At 36.3% G+C, this 18440-nt stretch overlaps 2 protein-coding genes and 1 pseudogene across 2 annotated transcripts; all 3 read right to left on the reverse strand.

Moving 5' to 3' along the window:
* Positions 1–350: 350 nt before the first annotated feature.
* On the reverse strand, positions 351–2814 carry LOC143226790 (G-protein coupled receptor moody-like). The gene has a single exon (XM_076458204.1). The coding sequence runs from the start codon at positions 2167–2169 to the stop codon at positions 1000–1002; it is 1170 nt and encodes a 389-aa protein (XP_076314319.1). The 5' UTR covers positions 2170–2814; the 3' UTR covers positions 351–999.
* A 6430-nt stretch (positions 2815–9244) lies between these two features.
* Positions 9245–12995, reverse strand: LOC143226791 (G-protein coupled receptor moody-like). Its single transcript, XM_076458205.1, has 2 exons — positions 11829–12995; positions 9245–9944 (listed from the first exon to the last, which is right to left on the reverse strand). Exons 1-2 carry the CDS (start codon positions 12657–12659, stop codon positions 9804–9806), a joined length of 972 nt encoding a protein of 323 aa, XP_076314320.1. The 5' UTR covers positions 12660–12995; the 3' UTR covers positions 9245–9803.
* A 2090-nt stretch (positions 12996–15085) lies between these two features.
* LOC143227543 (uncharacterized) overlaps positions 15086–18440 on the reverse strand; it is a 45013-nt pseudogene continuing 41658 nt past the window's right edge.

Here is an 18440-nt window from a genome sequence, read left to right on the forward strand (position 1 = left end):
GTTATGATCAAAACCACAAATTTATCATAAAGCCACATTTCTTCCTTTTCTCTGGCTTGATTCTAATATCTAAAGCTAATTATTAATTATTAGAGTAGTTAGGCTTATATAGGCTAGCTATATAACGGCTAGCAGCAGTAAACTCCATAAAACTTAAGCTTACTTACGGAACAAGTTCAATTAAAGTTGTCAAACTTCTATAAAACGTGGTTTAAACAAGACCTTGTGATTAAAGACAAACAGTGTTGTTGTACTGAATGTTTTAGTAACAGGTAAAGTGTGTGAAAAATCTGTGTTTTCCATATTATCAGCTTGTAATTCGGTAAATCAAAACAACTTAGAACTTCAGTCATGGTCTCATAATTGTCCTTTATCGCATTCAAACAGTTCATACATATACAGCGAATTGATAATTTCATAGTTACAGGTTTAAATGGTCTGAAATCTGTCTTATCCTGTGTTTGTTTTAGCTAACAACTGATATATAGTGACGTTTTCATAGATATAGGTTCAAAGAGTCTGAAATTTGTCTTATCTCATGTTTGTTCCAGCTATATAAAATACAGTGACGGTTTCATCGATATAGTTTCGAATGGTCTGATATATATATCTCATTCTGTGTTTGTTCTAACGTATGCTGTGTGGTGACAGAAAGTTTGCTTGTTTTCAAAATATGCAATTCATATTATTCTCGTCAAAATGATTCAGTGTTTACAAAATTAACCTCAATAAAATGTGGTTCACATTTCAATAACGAGTGTTAATACACTTCGTTACTAAGTATTTAAATGGATTTCCTTTTCACTTTACTTTAAAGGAACGTAATTAAACAGTCTTACATTTATGCCATAAACAATTTTAATTAATTTAATGGCACTCTGGAAGTAAGTTACTGAGAACATTAATCATTTTAATTTCCATTATCGAATTACCTGTGTCCATACAAAATATTTGCGTGTAGTTAACACATTTTAAGGTATAACACAGAAAAAAGATGGTTTACGTCTGTCCGCTGCTGCTAACGTTTGGTTCCTGGTAGCAACAATACAAGTTCTTATATGCTTGCCTATACTCCTTGCTCATCAAGACATAGATGATTGGATTGATGCAGGCGCTTAAATAGATGAAGATGTGGCCCAGCACGTGCACCACAGGGATTTTCTGTTCTACTTTCAGAACTTTCACCAACGTCATAGGTAGATAACAGACCACGAACATTAAAAAAATGACAAAAATCATACGCAGAAGTTTGATATCTTTGGACAGTTTCTTGTTTATTTTGGAAGAAAGCGAAATTTTGAGAGATGGAGAATCTCTCTGATCTGGAAGCTCAATCGTAGGTGAAAACGAAGAATTGTTGTAGCTAGAGGGCGCTTGTTCTATACTGTCGTAGCATTTTGACAATGTATTTTGCTTTTGTTCTTGTACATGTTTCTGGGTTTTGCGAACAACGAAGTAGATATGGGTATAGCAAAATACAAAAACAGTCGAAGTAAACACAAACGAAAATATGAAAAGAAACGTTTTTGGTGATTTTCCATCGACTTCCAAAATGGTACAAGTGCCAGAGCTGGGATCAAATCCAAGTTTTCCCCAAACTTGGATCAATGGAGGAAGAAGAAGAGAAAAGGCAAAGATCCAGATGAGCGCTATCATGGCGACCAAACAATGTCGCTGGTATATTTGTTTATAGATTTTTGGGTGACATATTAGAATGTAGCGGTTGATAGCGATTGCCACAACACTTTGTAACGAAACTGCACCGTTGGAGTATCGAATCAGAGGGAAGATCACACAAAGCGCTTCTCCATGAGTCCAACCGCGTTGAAGAAAAGTTGACGCAGCGAATGGAAGGGTGAACGAACAGAACAAACAGTCTGCGATACACAGGTTAATTATGAAAACTGTTGTAATGTTTTTCTTCAGCCGAGGATAACGAGTTATAGCTATAGCAGATATCACATTGCTAGGGATACCCACGATGGATAAGATGATGCAACAAGCAGCACCGAAGTTCAACAAGGACTGTGGGTAATCTTGAAATAGGGCCAAAACACTAGACGTCACATTTCTTGTACTTATGTCGGATTCAGTAACGTCGATTTTGTAACTTTCTATTAAACGATTATCTCCACTAAGGAATCTCAACTTATGGTGGTCTCCTGTCATTTTTAGCTGATACAGGTTTTTAATAAAATATTTTAGGATTTTTGAACAACGTGGATTAGTGGCTGTTTAAACAAAAGTGAACATAAGTCACGTTCTAAATCGCAGGATACTCGAGGTCGTACGGAAACGTAAAATCCGTTCACTTAGAGGAACAAATGTCTTTCCCTATACTGGAATGATTAGAAAAAGCAATAGAAAAACTTTCACTCCGAATTATTTGTTTGGCACAAAGCAGAAACGGTTATTTCACTCCAAAAAGTCATTTTACTACACTTTATGTCGACAACGAACAAACTACCAACTTTTGGTAATACAGATACACACACCAGTTTGAAAATAACCTAGTTCAACCAGTTATTAGTAAACAAACCTGGAAACAGTTAAGCTATATGCTTTGATGTTTATAGATCGCTTGAGTTTGACACAAAGAAGTCATATCTTCAGAGAACTAGGTTACCCTTCCTTTCGCAAGTCTTGCGTTTTGTGTTCGAATCACTAATCGCGCCTTCCACCACGTGACGACGAATAGTGAGTTCATGTCTTACATTACACATGTTGTTTTTTTGAGTAAACATTTCCTCGTCAGAAAGTTTTCAAACAGCGAATCACATGACGTATCCACAGTCACACACAAGCAAACGAATAAAAACCAGCGGAAACGAGTCATTCTTATCAGCATAAAAAGGAAACATTTTTATAGGATAGATGGCAGCACGATGCATAGCTACGTGTATTTGAATAGGTGACAAACTGATATTAACTGTTGTTCAGAGTAAGTTACCTACAAAGAGCAGAACTAAATAATATAACCTAGAAATAGGGGGTACCTAATCAAATATTAATTTTTATGATCAAATTAATTTAGTTATTAATTATTAAAGAACACTGTTTCAGCAGTCGCGTGCCTTCGTTCTTAAGGGTATTTACGGCTGAAAGGGTTTTTTTTTTTTTTTAATTTCGCGCAAAGCTACACGAGGGATATCTGCGCTAGTCGTCCCTAATTTAGTAGAGTAAGATTATAGGGAAGACAGCTAATCATCACCACCAATTGCCAACTCGTGGGCTACTCTTTCACTAACGAATAATGAGATTGACTGTAACATTATAACGCCCTCACGGCTGAAAAGGCGAATATGTTTGGTGCGACCGGGATTTGAACCCGTGACCCTCAGATGAGGAGTCGAACCCACCTGGCCATGCCGGGCCGTGGCTGACAGGGAATAAATACCTTGAGCACTTCCCACACTTTATCTTTATATATGTTTGGTAACGTCAACTTCAAAACTTTTGAAATAATACACCAGTGTCGTTCACGCCCCTCACGACCTAAGAATACATGCAGGCTTTAGTAACAATCGGTTCAGCAGTTAGCCAGTTATAAGCGGACAGATACATAGACGTTAGTAGTTTACACAATGCGTTACAGTTTGTTAGAATGACAAATTTTTATACAAGAATTTATTTTTTAAAATTTTTATCATAATTTTCTATCCACAACATTAGGGCTGATTAAAGACAATCATGTGTTATTTTTAGAAACTCCGCGCAACGGCGCTTCATGATTCGAAGCCCAGTTTTTGAAGGAGAGGTTGTCCTCATACTATGCAAGCAACAAGAAGAATAAGACAAAAACAATTAGTTTTGAAAATAAATTCAGTTGCATGTTTATATAATCATAGTTTCAATAGCTTTCTTCAGCGAATTTAAAACTGCATCAAATATATATATATATGGGTGATCAGTTTGTTTGTTTTTGAATTTCGCACAAAGCTACACGAGGGCTATCTGCGCTAGCCGTCCCTAATTTAGCAGTGTAAGACTAGAGGGAAGGCAGCTAGTCATCACCAATCACCGCCAACTCTTGAGCTACTCTTTTACCAATGAATAGTGGAATTGACTGTCACGTTATAACGCCCCCGCGGCTGAAAGGGCGAGCGTGCTTGCTGTAACGGGGATTCAAACCCGCGACCCTCATATTACGAGTCGAGTGCCTTAACTACCTGGCAATGACGGGCCATATTGATCAGTCAGAAATTAGAAATTTTTCGCAGATCAAAAATCAAAATTTCGGAATCTTTTTTTTTTTTTTTTTTTGCGCGGAAAAATACCACAAAAACCGAATAACACTGCCATACGTATAAGATTTAGCTGTTCCGAAACTGTGGTCTAAGTTACGAGAAGGCCTGTAGCAAGATATATCCACAAGAAAGTTGCCTACAGGGATCAAAACTGAATAATATAATATGTAAGGAGAGCTAATTAAATATTAATGTTCCTGGTCAAAATTAATGTAATTATTAATTATTAGAAACTTTATTTGTTGTGTGATTCGCTGTTTGAAGACGAAGAAATGATTATTCAATAAAATAACGCGATGCACGAACTCACCCTTCTTTGTCACGTGGTGGAAGATGCGATTAGTGATTCGAACGTGTGTTTTTTATGTACAGCAAACCATTTCCATGTTATCCCATAAGGTATCTGTGGAGTGGTGCGAAAGATCCAAAGGTCAGTAAGAAAGGGAAGAATGACCAGACGGTCAGTGCTTAGGGCAACTAAGGTCAATTGTATTGACCGAGCTTGACAAATTGAAGAAAATTTGTATGATATTGGGCATTGAAAACTGAGCGAGAGCTGTACAAGCGTGTCTGTGGTCTTGTGACTAGCGGAGGTCTGAGGTTACTATGTCCGTCTGATCCAGAAATGCTATAAGGATTGCTTGAAGGTCCAAACCAAATGGATAATAGGAATAAGCTGGGTAAACACGTTATTCAAGTTGGTGTTTTGACTAATACAATGGTTGCTCAAAGTATGCTTGCAAAATCTCTTGATCGACAGTTACTTCATGACCTACTACAAAAGGAAGGTGGTTTGATTCAGCGAGAAGTCATGAAAAGCAGAACAAGAGGGGAAAGTGAATGGCTTCATTGTCCGTGTAAAAAGAATGCTGTGTGGCAAATTACAACTTGTAAGCTTACGCAAGACTTTTGATATATTGAAAGCTGAAAAAACTTCCCTCGAAAAAAATGTCAGTTTTCGAACTGACTGAGCAAGCTTAATCGTTTTTCTGAATACAACACTTGATCTAAAGCCTGGATCAGTTCGCAACCTATGACTTCCAGGTTATTTATATCGACATCTACCAGTACTAGACTTAAGAGGAAAGTGTTTGGAAGCATTATGAAACCAGTACAATGAAGCACATGATGATTCGGCACAGTAAGTTGGAGAGTCAATATTCAAAGATGCGATGAATCTCACGAGCAAGTGAAGGTTAGATAAAATAGAATTTTCTACATAAAGTAGACAAGCGACATTTTTAAGAGGATGGTAGCACGCGTGAAAGAAATGGAATATTGCAATATAGACATTGAAAGCGTGAAGGCCATGACGCAATCCATTGTGGACGAGTGGGAATCGATGGAGAATTCCATGTCGTTTGCGTACGCCAAATGACATCTTCAGCATTGGAGCACTGATCTATTGTACTCTTGTCTACATGCTATAGCGGTAGATGATGGACAATGCTTGAGAACAGTGACAGCAGGTGGTGACTGAATTTCAGATTGTAACAAATGCAGTACCTGCTACACATGTTTTAAAACAAAAGTGAAAGTTTTCTTGCATACAGTTATGGGGAAATATCGTCCAGAGATCTTGAACATGCTTCGGTGTATACCTGCGTCAAAAGGTTCAGTAATATGCTACGTTTCGCACCGTTTAAGGAATAGGATTCGGTTCAATGCCATTGCAACTATTATGGAAGATATATCTAACGACTGAACAAAAATGCTTTGCGTATTGGAGCACAAACAAAACATCTTCCCACGAAGTTCAGGGAGAATCAAATAGGATATTATGATTATTTAGTAAATTACTGAAAATACTTTTGTGGATTACGTATAAGATGGATACACAAACCAGAGTAATGTCCAAGTAAGTAATCTTGCCATTTTAGTTATGATAACAAAAGTTAAGACTTACTTTTTAGACCTTCGTGACGTCACATTCGACAGGTTAACGTTGCAGGACTTGGATCTCAGGAGCTTATTTCATACATTTGTAAGTTTAATAATGAGTTAAATTAACAATACTCCAGATGGACAGCTAGACTGGTCTATACAGAGGCAAAAACAGGAAAAAAACGCACTTTGACACCACTTTTCATTCGTGAATACGGCTTTGAAAGCGTAATTGGAAGATGGAAATGACATCACATTGAAAGGATGGATCGTTTCTGCTCTTTGATTTCAGGGTGACATTGTAGGAACAACTGCAGTTCTTGTGGATGCAAGTGATTTTAAGAAACCTGTTATTTCATGCAAGTGTACTGACAGAATTTGGAAGCAGATCAACACATGACATCAAGTGGTTCAAAAATCATGTTCAAATTATCCAGGATTCAAAGTCTTGAAATTGTCAAAGACGAGAAAGTGATGGAACAAGAATGTTCAAATTAAGGAAAATTTTGTTTCAAAAAATCGACTTGCGTTAGTCCAACTTGAATATTCCAATGCTGATGAAATACAGGCAAATCAGGGCCGGATGAGGCCTGGCACATTATAACGCCTCCACGGCGAAAAGGGCTGTATGTTTGGGCGCGTGACTCGTAATCTGAGATTCGCTGGTTCGAATCCCGGTAACACCAAACATGCCCACCATTTCAGCCATGGGAGCGTTAAAATACGCGATCAATCCCACTATTCGTTGGTAAAAGAATAGCCCAAGAGTTGGCCGTGGGTGATGACGGCTATCTGCCTTCCATCTAGTCTTACACTGCTAAATTTGGGACAGCTAGCTCAGATAGCCATCGTGTAGGTGTTGAGCGATGTTCAACACAAACCAAACAAACTAACAAACGGAACCGGAAATGTGATGAAGGGATGAAACATCTCCAAATAAATCTTTCACCTTGCTAGCGTTGGGACAGGAAAACACGCAAACAGCGCATAATTTGTTTTCGAAATGAAAGAAGTGCTCAAATCAAGTATTATTTAAAAACAATTAACAGCATATTCTGCGAAGTCTAAATACAGTTGGTACCATGAAACATTTGTGGCTTTGAAGGATTTATATGAGTTAGGGTATCATGGAAAGAGCAGAAAGTTTCGACGGACAAGAACATGATACTATTGGTATCATGGTACCTTAAAGCATGACATGATACTATTGGTATCATGGTACCTTAAAGCATGACATGATACTATTGGTATCGTGGTACCTTAAAGCATGACATGATACTATTGGTATCATGGTACCTTAAAGCATGACATGATACTATTGGTATCGTGGTACCTTAAAGCATGACATGATACTATTGGTATCGTGGTACCTTAAAGCATGACATGATACTATTGGTATCGTGGTACCTTAAAGCATGACATGATACTATTGGTATCATGGTACCTTAAAGCATGACATGATACTATTGGTATCGTGGTACCTTAAAGCATGACATGATACTATTGGTATCATGGTACCTTAAAGCATGACATGATACTATTGGTATCATGGTACCTTAAAGCATGACATGATACTATTGGTATCATGGTACCTTAAAGCATGATTGGGTTGAGAAACTAAAGATTTCGGTTGCTATAATCAAAGACTTTTTCAGTTTAAGTGCTAATAAAAATAACAACATTACCATAGAAAGGAAGACGGAGGACTTAGGAAAGGTAGACCAATGTGTTCTTACGGAAAGGTGTGTTGAAGTCAGTGTTTTGTTACAAGATTTGGATTTGGTTTTTGTTTGTTTTGAATTTCGCGCAAAGCTACTCGAGGGCTATCTGCGCTAGCCCTCCCTAATTTAGCAGTGTAAGACTAGAGGGAAGGCAGCTAGTCATCACCACCCACCGCCAACTCTTGGGCTACTCTTTTACCAACGAATAGCGGGATTGAACGTCACATTATAACGCCTCCACGGCTAAAAGGGCTATATGTTTGGTGCGACAGGAATTCGAACCCGCGACCCTCAGATTACGAGTCGAACACCTCAACCCACCTGGCCATGCCAGGCCATGTTGGTAAAATACAGTTGAGTTTCAGTTGGTTTAGGAAAAATCCGGCTTTAGCTCCGTTACGTCATGAGAGAATCAATACAAAAAACATTTAGCTAATTACTTTTAAATATCCTCTTGTGACTGACAACAAACTTGTACCGCGGAGGTATACATTACGTGTTAAATAATACGTTTATATGAAGGGCTTAAAACTGTTGTTATTATTGTGATATTGTTAGAAACATGTATTTCACTGATACATCCAGTTTGTATTTTTCTCCCCCTATTATTCAGAGGATCTCAGGACAATTGCACCCATTAGCCCCTCTTATTGTCCGACCCTTCATGCAATAACTAGTAATATGTATTTTTCAGGTATTTGTTAAATAGTAGTATATAGATTGCACTTTATAAATTAGGGCAAGAATGGTCTAGTGATTATTGTGTCCAAAGTTTGTATCCGAGAATTCATGGTTCGCTACTCACCACCATAAAAATGCACCTTGCACCTTGGTGTAGTGTATGTGTTACAAGAGTGAAAGTTAGATCCATCTATTCAACCAGACAAGGGTAGTTGAGGAGTTGACGGAAGGTGCTACCTTTTATCTTGTATATCAGTTCAAAATTAGGGATACCTTTGCTATATACACTTGCAAACTGGTCTTCTGTAACTTTCTGTTAAATTACAAAACAAACTGTATAAGACGTTGGGAAATTATGAATTGTAATTAACGATGAAATATTCACTTCTAGACCAGTGTGTGTGTATATATGTGTGTGTGTGTGTGTATTTTCTTATAGTAAAGCCACATTGGGCTATCTGCTGAGCTAGTCCACAGATGGAATCGAACCGCTGATTTTAGCATTGTAAATCCGAAGACATACCGCTGTACTAGCAGGGGGTCAATTCTCAACCAGATAGAACACTTAGCATAGTTTGTAAGTTTGTATTTTTTATATCTCAGTCATTATCTGCAATAACTACTTGTAATAACTGTCATTATAAATTGTATTGTTGTTTATGCATTGACATATATTTGTGTTAAGAAAGAAAATTGTATCTGTCACTCTTGTTGGCAAATATCGTAAGTTTAATACATATTAACATTGAATTAACTTTTAAATTAAAATAAAAAAATCAAGCTGTTTTCTGCGAGGGAGAAATTTCACTTTCATAAAGATGGGTTCTGTTTGTTGTTTGGCCTAGCGAGTGGATCCTACCCTTGTGGTAGAGGTTCTACTGTGTAAGTTTTCTTTCTTTAAAGAAGAGTTCTGAACGCTTTCTCTTCTGACTCTTTGTCTCTTCATAATAACAACAATCCTTCTGTCATAAGTCTCTCACTGAAGGTATTGCACCGTCGCATAATTGGAAACTTGCCACGAAAATAATGTACAAATACCAAACATGCTGGTCATGTCAACCAAGACCCATATCTGTGGTGACATATCAGTGATGAGCATACATACACAAACAGCTTTTATAAATTTAAATTAACTCTTTGTGAGATCATATCACGAAAAGTAAACAGCGCCACGTACTTGCTGCTAATTGAAAAATTAGCAACTTGTCAATCATTTAATATTTGTTCTAAAAATTCAAATAGATCCAGTCAGTTTTCGGTAACTCCACTGCTAATGAAAAAGGTTTATGTAGGCTTGTCGATACTGTTTGTTTATGACAACGTAGATAATAGGGTTAATAGAAGAGTTCGCGTAGACCAAGATCGAAACGAATACTTGTAGAATCAGGCAGTTGTTTTGTTTATCTGTAACCTGAAATAACATGTCGAAGACACATGGTTATTTTACATTTAACACTAACAAGTCTTATCTGAAGTGCTATTGTAAGATAGAAACCTTTTATTTCTAAGAATCCAATTTCTTCATTGAATATTCTTGAACACAGTCGAGTAAGGGCCCCTGCATGGCCAGGTGGGTTAAGGCGTTCAACTCGTAATCCGAGGGTCGGGGGTTCGAATCCCCGTCGCACCAAACTTGCTCGCCCTTTCAGCCGTGGGGGCGTTATAATGTGACGGTCAATCCCACTAGTCGTTGGTAAAAGATTAGCCCAAGAGTTGGCGGTGGGTGGTGATGACTAGCTGCCTTCCCTCTAGTCTTACACTGCAATATTAGGGACGGCTAGCGCATATAGCCCTTGTGTAGCTTTGCGCGAAATTCAAAACAAACAGTTGAATAGCTCAAAATATTATTTTTTTGAAGGTGACTAACGGGTACATTTTTTTACAATAAGTGAGTGAAACTTCCCTCATGAACTTCCCGGAATGCTACATTTAATCCCAGACACTTCCTTTTTATGCTGTCATATTTCCTAGTAGTCACCGTAGTCGTATAGAAATATGTTATTGTGAGGAAGATGTCGAAGAGACTGAAACAAAATCATCCTACATCTTCTCAATGATGTAACTACTTCCTGTCGTGAACTCACACAAGACGTTTTATATTAATTAATGATACGGTAAGCACAAACGTGTTTAATTATAATGTCGGATCTGTACCTTACCAAGAGCACGTACATATTTATATTCAATTTGGCTAAACTTTAAGACATTAGTACTAAACTTTCTTTATCTAGTTGTGAAAGAACATGACGGTAGCACATACATCCAGTGATTAATCCAATATATCTACTTAAATATACTTGTTTTATCTTTCTAGAGCAAATATATTGTACCAATTTCACTTAAATAAACTTTTTTCCTCCTAGTGGCAAATATGTTTTTTCGACAGATGGACTGATAAAAATTCTAGAACTATTTTCAAAAATATAGTATTTGTTTTCGAATTTCGCGCAAAGCTACTCGAGGGCTATCTGCGCTAGCGGTCCCTAATTTAGTAGTGTAAGACTAGAGGAAAGGTAGCTAGTCATCACTGACCACCGACAACTCTTGGGCTACTCTTTTACCAACGAATAGTGGGATTACCTGTAATATTATAACGCCCCCACGGCTGAAAGGGCGAGTATGTTTGGCGTGACGGGTATTCGAACCCGCGACCCTCAGATTACGAGTTGAACGCCTTAACCCACCTGGCCATGTTGGGCCATTGTTCCCATTGTCATATTAGTAATCTGTACAATTCCTAAGCCTAATTATTAATTTAAATTTATATGTATATTAACTAAAACATTTAGCTGTATCTTCAAATGAAGGAACAAATTTCTTACATCTGAGTAAATTCGTAATTTTTGTCGTTAATTAGAAGTAATGATAATTCAAATGGTAAGTGAAGACATTGTTCAAATAATGAAGTTCACAAGTGTACAAGGAGATCTACAGATCTTGTACACCACTTTATGGCTAAACAAAAACGAACCAGAAAGGTTTTTTTTCATAATCAGTCATTACAGGTTCATATTATTTGTATTTAACAATGTTATGGTAGTATGGAACATTCTACAAACTGTTTTAGCCACCTGGTCAAATTCTTCAACAGAACCACCAATATCTAAATAAACATAAATTATTCATAATTTATAATTAATTTCAATTACTTCCATTCATTACAAAACAGAAAATTCTGAAATTCAGAAGTTGACAAAAAAACCGTTTTAAATATTTCACATATATTTACAGACAAAAGCATTATTAGCTATAAAAACAGTGTCATATTTATGTAAGGCCCCTAACCAGTACTCACCTTAACAATAGTAATAGGGAGATTACAAATCAGAAAAGTACAGAAGATGATAAGGACCATTTTTGTCATACGCCACTCTTGTTCGCGTTTTTTCGCATCACTACCCTTTGTATCTTCCGTAATGTTCAAGTTCGAGTGCATTTTCATTCGACGAGAACTCTTTCTCACGACCCAAAATATTCGTGCATAACAGATCACAATGGCTACGCACGGTATAAAAAAAGCCAAACCGAAAACGAACGATTTAGCAGATCGTCCATCGACCTCCAAAATAGTACAAGTAAAAATTTTTTCGTCGTAACCAAAGCGCCCCCATTTGCCAATTAACGTTGGGAACAATATGATAAAAGCAAACAGCCAATATCCAATAATGATGGCTGCAGTGCCCTGTTTGTTATAAATGTTATTATAGAGATTCTGGTGTGCAATGAGAACGTAACGGTTGATAGAAATCGCTGTGACTGAGAGTAAAGATAGTCCACAAGTAAAGTATTGCATGAAGGGATAAAAAACACAGAGGACGTCACCATATATCCATCTCTGGAGGATATAATCAGAAGCAGTGAAAGGCAGACTGATGATATAATACAAGAAATCTACAACACTCAGACTCACAATAAAAGCAGCAGTTGTCGAACCACGTATCTGTGAACTTTTAACTAGGGCAACAATAGTTAATAGGTTACCACAGAGACCAACAATACCGAAAAAAATAATGAGACATGTGGCAAAGTACAAAACAATATTGAAATTATTCACAGGACTCATTGTTGAAACTGACTTGTTACAGATGTCAGTGTCATTCAGTATTGTTGGCACATTTATTTCCATTCTGATTGGTCTGTAAAACAGGCAGAAAAATATGGAAATACTTAAATATTGAAAAAATTATCCAAGTTCAGAGGGTACAAAATAATGTAGCTTGATAGAACGTGTACAAACCAAGGGAATTTCACAGTAAAGTACAAATTAAGCCGCATAATCTACTTTGGTAACAGAAGTGGTCACACACATAGAAAGCAAATAAAAACTTCGTCATACACGACACGGTCATTTTCTGAAACTACGATACTTCTGTCTAATTGTAAGGACTTAGCTACAAATTAACTTATTACCAAATACTAAACGTGCCAAGTTACTGGGGTTAATCTTCCTGATGGATGTGACGACAAGATATTTAATACCAAGTAATGTTACGTAAAGAAAGAAAAAAACAACTTTCTTATTTCCGGTTTAATCTGGTTGCAAAATGCAGTGCAGAAAACAGGGTTGAATTAATAATGATTCAGCTTCCAGGCTAAGAAGATTTTTAGGTTCTTTGAAATTTGATTTTTCATCCAAATTTGAAAACAAATACGAAAGTTTCCTCATTTTTTACTGTCACTTAACCCTTATTTAACGTAACTTAGTTTTTTACTAGAACTCAATGTAAATTAACCTTTGTAAGCGATATGTAAGAAAAGTATATTTAATTAGCTGATTTCCATCTCACCTAACATGCTCGCCCTTTCAGCCATGGGAGCGTTATAATGTGACGGTCAATCCCACTATTCGTTGGTAAAAGAGTAGGCCAAGAGTTGCCGGTGGGTGGTGATGACTAGCTGCCTTCTCTCTAGTCTTACACTGCTAAATTAGGGACGGTTAGCGCAGATAACCCTCGAGTAGCTATGCGCGAAATTAAAAAAAAAAATAATTAATTAGTCATCCCAATGATCAGGTTGATTTTCAATTTACCTCTAAGTTCATAGTTTGCTATAATCTGAAGATAATATTAATAATTGTCATGCTTTCTCCAAAATCGTCCCAGATGGAACAGCTGTAAGTTTAGAAACTTATAACAGCATTCGATTTCCCGCAGTGAACATAGAGGGCAGCCCTGTAGTGCTTTGCCCTAAAACAAGCAAACAAATTATTCCACGTTTTCCAACATGAATCATAATCCCATACCGTTTAAATGTTATATTATAAGATTATATAAATAAATCTTTATTTTTCCTTCATTTTAATCAGCGTAGATAGCCCTTGTGTAACTTCCCAGCAACTTTAAAACAAAACAAATCCTTCCAAAAATCTTTTTTCGATAAAATAAAACATATGATATTCCAGTTGGAATTTCTGGTAAAATATAAAACTACTAACTGAAAAATAGGAGAAAAAACTCATTGTTTTATGAATTGTGTTTTTAGTTACCGCCATAAGCCTTTATCTTTATAGGATTGGAAGAATTATGCTATGTTTGACTCTAAAACAGTTATACATATACAGACGCACATACAGATCTGCTTCCCTAAAATTTTCTGATTTACGATAAAGAATCTGAATCAGCTGAGAGAATAAAGAAAGATAAATATCCATTGGTTAGCTTGGCATTAACCATAAAACATCCTACTTAATCCAACATGAAGTGATTCAATTGTTTCTTTGGTTGTGTTTTGAATTTCGCTCTAGCCGTCCCTAATTTAGCAGTGTAAGACTGGAGGGAAGGCAGCTAGTCATCACCACCCACCGCCAACCCTTGGGCTACTCTTTTACCAACGAATAGTGAAATTGACCGTAACATTATAGCGCCCCACGGTTGAAAGGGCAAGCATGTTTGTTGCGACGGGGATTCGAAACCGCAACCCTCGTAGTACGAGTCGAATGCCTTAACCACCTGGCCATGCTGGACCGAAAGTGATTCAGTAAGCCAAAGTTATGTGTAGGTTAAACCATATAATCCTTACATATATCACCACTACTACGTCCAACAATTAATCTTTAATTTAAGGAAACACCTTGATCATTGTAGCAGCAATTTTAGGGGCTTCTTTAATGTATTATTATATTTTAGAGGAGTTACTGACATACGCAATGGTTACTGGTAGACGTTTGTTTGTGGCAGTTTAATATCGATATAATTGTGGTAAAGATGTGGAATGTTTTTATTTATTCATTTTTTTTCAGTGGCATAAACTCACCTAATTAGAAGTTTCCAAAGATACGTAAGGGAGTCATTATGTTGCTCAGAACTTTCTGTTTCCAACCTGTCCAAACTTTCATAAATCTATCTAAGACTCCACGATGTTGATTTATTAGAAGTAAGTTTTTCACAACATACTGTCAGTAACGTGTGTGCAACATAGATATTACTTATTGACATATATACATAAACTAAAATATGTGAGTTTCAGTATTTTATATTGAAATTATTTTCAATACGCACAAAATAATCAAATACGCAGATCAAGAAGGTGTTATTAGGCTGGAGATGTAGAATTTCAATCATGGATGCGCATCTTATATTTAGTGGCACTGGGAAACAAAGAAATATGTATCAACTTGCGCATCCACGACCATTCAGAAAGAGACCTGCGACAAGTCATATTCCAGCATTCAACCGTTACATATCTGAAACAATTGAAGAATATAATATACATTCATGCAATTACTGGACCGGCATGGTCAGGTGGGTTAAGGCATTCAACTCGTAATCTGTGGGTCGCACCAAACATGCTTGCCTTTTCAGCCGTGGGGGCGTGATAATGTGACCGTCAATCCCACTATTCGTTGTTAAAAAGTAGCCCAGGGGTTCCCAACCGGTGGGTCGCGAAGCCTTGGCAGGGGCGTCGCGTAGCCTTGTTAGAAGTAGCTTGAGATAACGTTAATTTTATTTCATCAATTACATTTTCATGTCGCGAGTGCCAAAAGGTTGGGAACCCCTGGAGTAGCCCAAGAGTTGGCGGTGGGTGGTGATGACTAGCTGCCTTCCCTCTAGACTTACATCGCTAAGTCATGGACGGCTAGCGCAGATAGCCCTCGTGTAGCTTTGCGCGAAATTCCAAACAAACAAATCATGCAATTTTATACAAAAGGATACTGGTGAAGTCGCTGGATGTAACTCCTAAGGATTACTTTGTGACTAGACTGTTGAAACAGATACTGGAAACCAATGTCATTGTACATTTGACAGCTCATGGGAAACATACACAGTAAAGAGGTATAACACTTTAAAGACAACAGTGGTCTACACTTTTAATTAGAGAGACAATCCGTAGTGGTAACTAGGGGACTATGGTGGTTGGGAGAACATTATACGTGTTACATATTATAATCTATTTAGGACGAGTCTCCAATTAATTATGTTAAGTACATTATATATTGCTATTTCAAATAACCGGAAATTTGAATTTAAAAGTTAATTAAATGGTAATATAATATTTATGATATTTGCCAACAACACCGATACACACAATTTTATATTTCTTAACACAAATATATTTTAATATACAAACAACATTACAATTTATAATAGCGGGTATTACAAAGAATGATTTATATACAACAGTTCTACAAGCATACAGACGATACTGAGTCTTACATTCGGTCTAGAATTGAATATTTTATCGACTATCGAGATCCACGACGAGCAAATTAATTCTGAGCTGATATTGTTACACATTTTGATTAAATTAGCTGGTTTGATTGGCTTCACACCGCTGACTTTTTACCAGTTAAGTCATTTAATGCCCTCCTAGAAGTGCAAACGTCCGAAGTTAATTCATTGAAGTTAAACGGTCTGTAATGTTCGAAATCTATGATGCTTGTGGTAAAAATCTGTAGTGTTCAGATTAATAAGGATTAATTACAATTATAGCTTGCGAGGTCTGTAGCACATTGACTGTAGCTGGTTGTTAATAATCTATTACTGTCTCTCTGGTAGTTGCTTTTATGTGAATCAATCGAAATTCTGGAACCTTCAATGTTCGAACACGCTAGTGGTTTCGTAAAACAAATATTGTTCATTCTCACTCTCAAGAATCTTCTACAAATTTAGAAAACAGACGGGACTTTCACAATATACATCCAACAATATACGTCACATGCGTATAAACTATATTGAAACAAATGTGGGCATTAAAATAAACTTATACAACGGTAACTGCGTTACATACGTCATGAACAGTTTATGTTTTTTGTAGAACTTACAGTTCAGCTTTGTCTTCCTTCCCCCAAAAGTTGTTGTAATGACGTTACTGGGGAGTCTGTTTACACAAAGCGTAATTCCATTAATGTTTATAGTTTGGGGCAGTACATCAGTATCTATTAACAGTATCTGTTTGTGTTGTGATCTGTCAAAACAGAATATCACTTTCAACACAAAGTAATCCAGGATCTTGCTTTATTGGACACTTCTTTTACATCTGTAAATACGAGTTTTAACAAACATTTCCTCGTATTTATCTGGGACGTGTTACGATGGTTACACTACTTCGATAACTTACAACTGCTTTATCTAGTGACACAGTTTACTAAATATGGCAACGTATTTCTTCAGAGAAAATAATTTTTCTTTTATAAAGAAAGCATTAAAAATCAGTAAGTGTATTTACAAGTCCGTGGCATTGAACCTAAATTGGATAAATTAAATGGGATGTGAGATATAAACATCTTTGCAGTCATATGATATCAACTTTAAGGCTTAATGAGTACATTGCTTGTTTACGTAGTTGAAAATAGTGTGTTTAACAATTGCCTAATTAATTAAAATCTTCTGAAAACATATCTGTTTAACCTAATTCATCAACTAAATCTACCCTGTATATATATATTCGGTTAGAATCTTGCACTATTATCTTCAGACTGTTTTATGTTGGTAAGATTTTGCTGGTATATATTTGAAATGTTCGAAATGACTACGTTATTACTAATGTCATTCGTGTTCGACGCATTAGCGCTGGTTGTCCTGCTTTCCCTCGCTTTGAATAACAATGCTGTCTTGTAGGCTTTTCGGTACTGTTTGTTGGTAACTCCATAGATGATAGGGTTTATACAAGAACTGGATTAAATGAGAAGATACCCAAATACGTGTAAAACAGGATAATTGGTTTTCTTGTCTGCTACCTAGAAAAGCAAAATACTATATCACATATATATATATATTCAAGGTATGCAGGTAATTGTAACCCTAACCTGTTTTTTACTTATCAGATAGAGCACAGTACGATCCCTTGTAGGGCTATTTCCTAATTACTGGAACAATACATGTATAATTTGTCTCTATAGTCTACGCAGTAATCTGTCTTGCATGATATAAATATTTCGTTTCTTTAACTTTAAAATAAAACTTTCGACACTGCAAAATGATTCCATGTTATAATTACGTTCATAAACATAACAAAAAATACCTGTCGGTCCATTTAAATTCTTACATTCACTCAACAAAAATTTAATTTAAACAAAATTAACTATAAACTAGTCTTTATTATTTAAATATTTGTCAAGCTTTAGATAAATTTCTTGCACACTTGTGAAGGAAATCAGTGCCAAATCATGCTAATTATTCTGTTAGAAATATGACAATTTTGTTCTACCATTCCCGCCACAAAGCGCGAAAAAAAGATGTAACTCCATATTAACCGTTATTGTATATTGTTGTAACAGATCTGTGTTTGTTTCATAATATAAATGTTACAGTTCTGTTATTAAACACACTTCCAGGTAACAAACAGTCTAGATAAACCATAGAATTAATTTTGTTGGTTCTTCAAATCAAGAATGTTACTTCTAGGTTGTAACATTTCCAACTCACAGAAATATATTTCATAAAAATATTTTTTGTGTAACACAGACCTA

This window comes from Tachypleus tridentatus, chromosome 9 (genome assembly GCF_004210375.1).
Source record: "Tachypleus tridentatus isolate NWPU-2018 chromosome 9, ASM421037v1, whole genome shotgun sequence".
Lineage (NCBI taxonomy): Eukaryota > Metazoa > Arthropoda > Merostomata > Xiphosura > Limulidae > Tachypleus > Tachypleus tridentatus.

What these genes read in the sequence shown, in the direction of transcription:
- LOC143226791 (XM_076458205.1), bottom strand. Translation starts at nt 12,659, where the DNA reads ATGGAAATAAATGTGCCAACAATACTGAATGACACTGACATCTGTAAC. An exon ending in TCCCTATTACTATTGTTAAG is followed by an intron (nt 9,945 to 11,828) that starts GTGAGTACTGGT and finishes ATGTTATTTCAG; the next exon opens with GTTACAGATAAACAAAACAA.
- LOC143226790 (XM_076458204.1), bottom strand. Translation starts at nt 2,169, where the DNA reads ATGACAGGAGACCACCATAAGTTGAGATTCCTTAGTGGAGATAATCGT.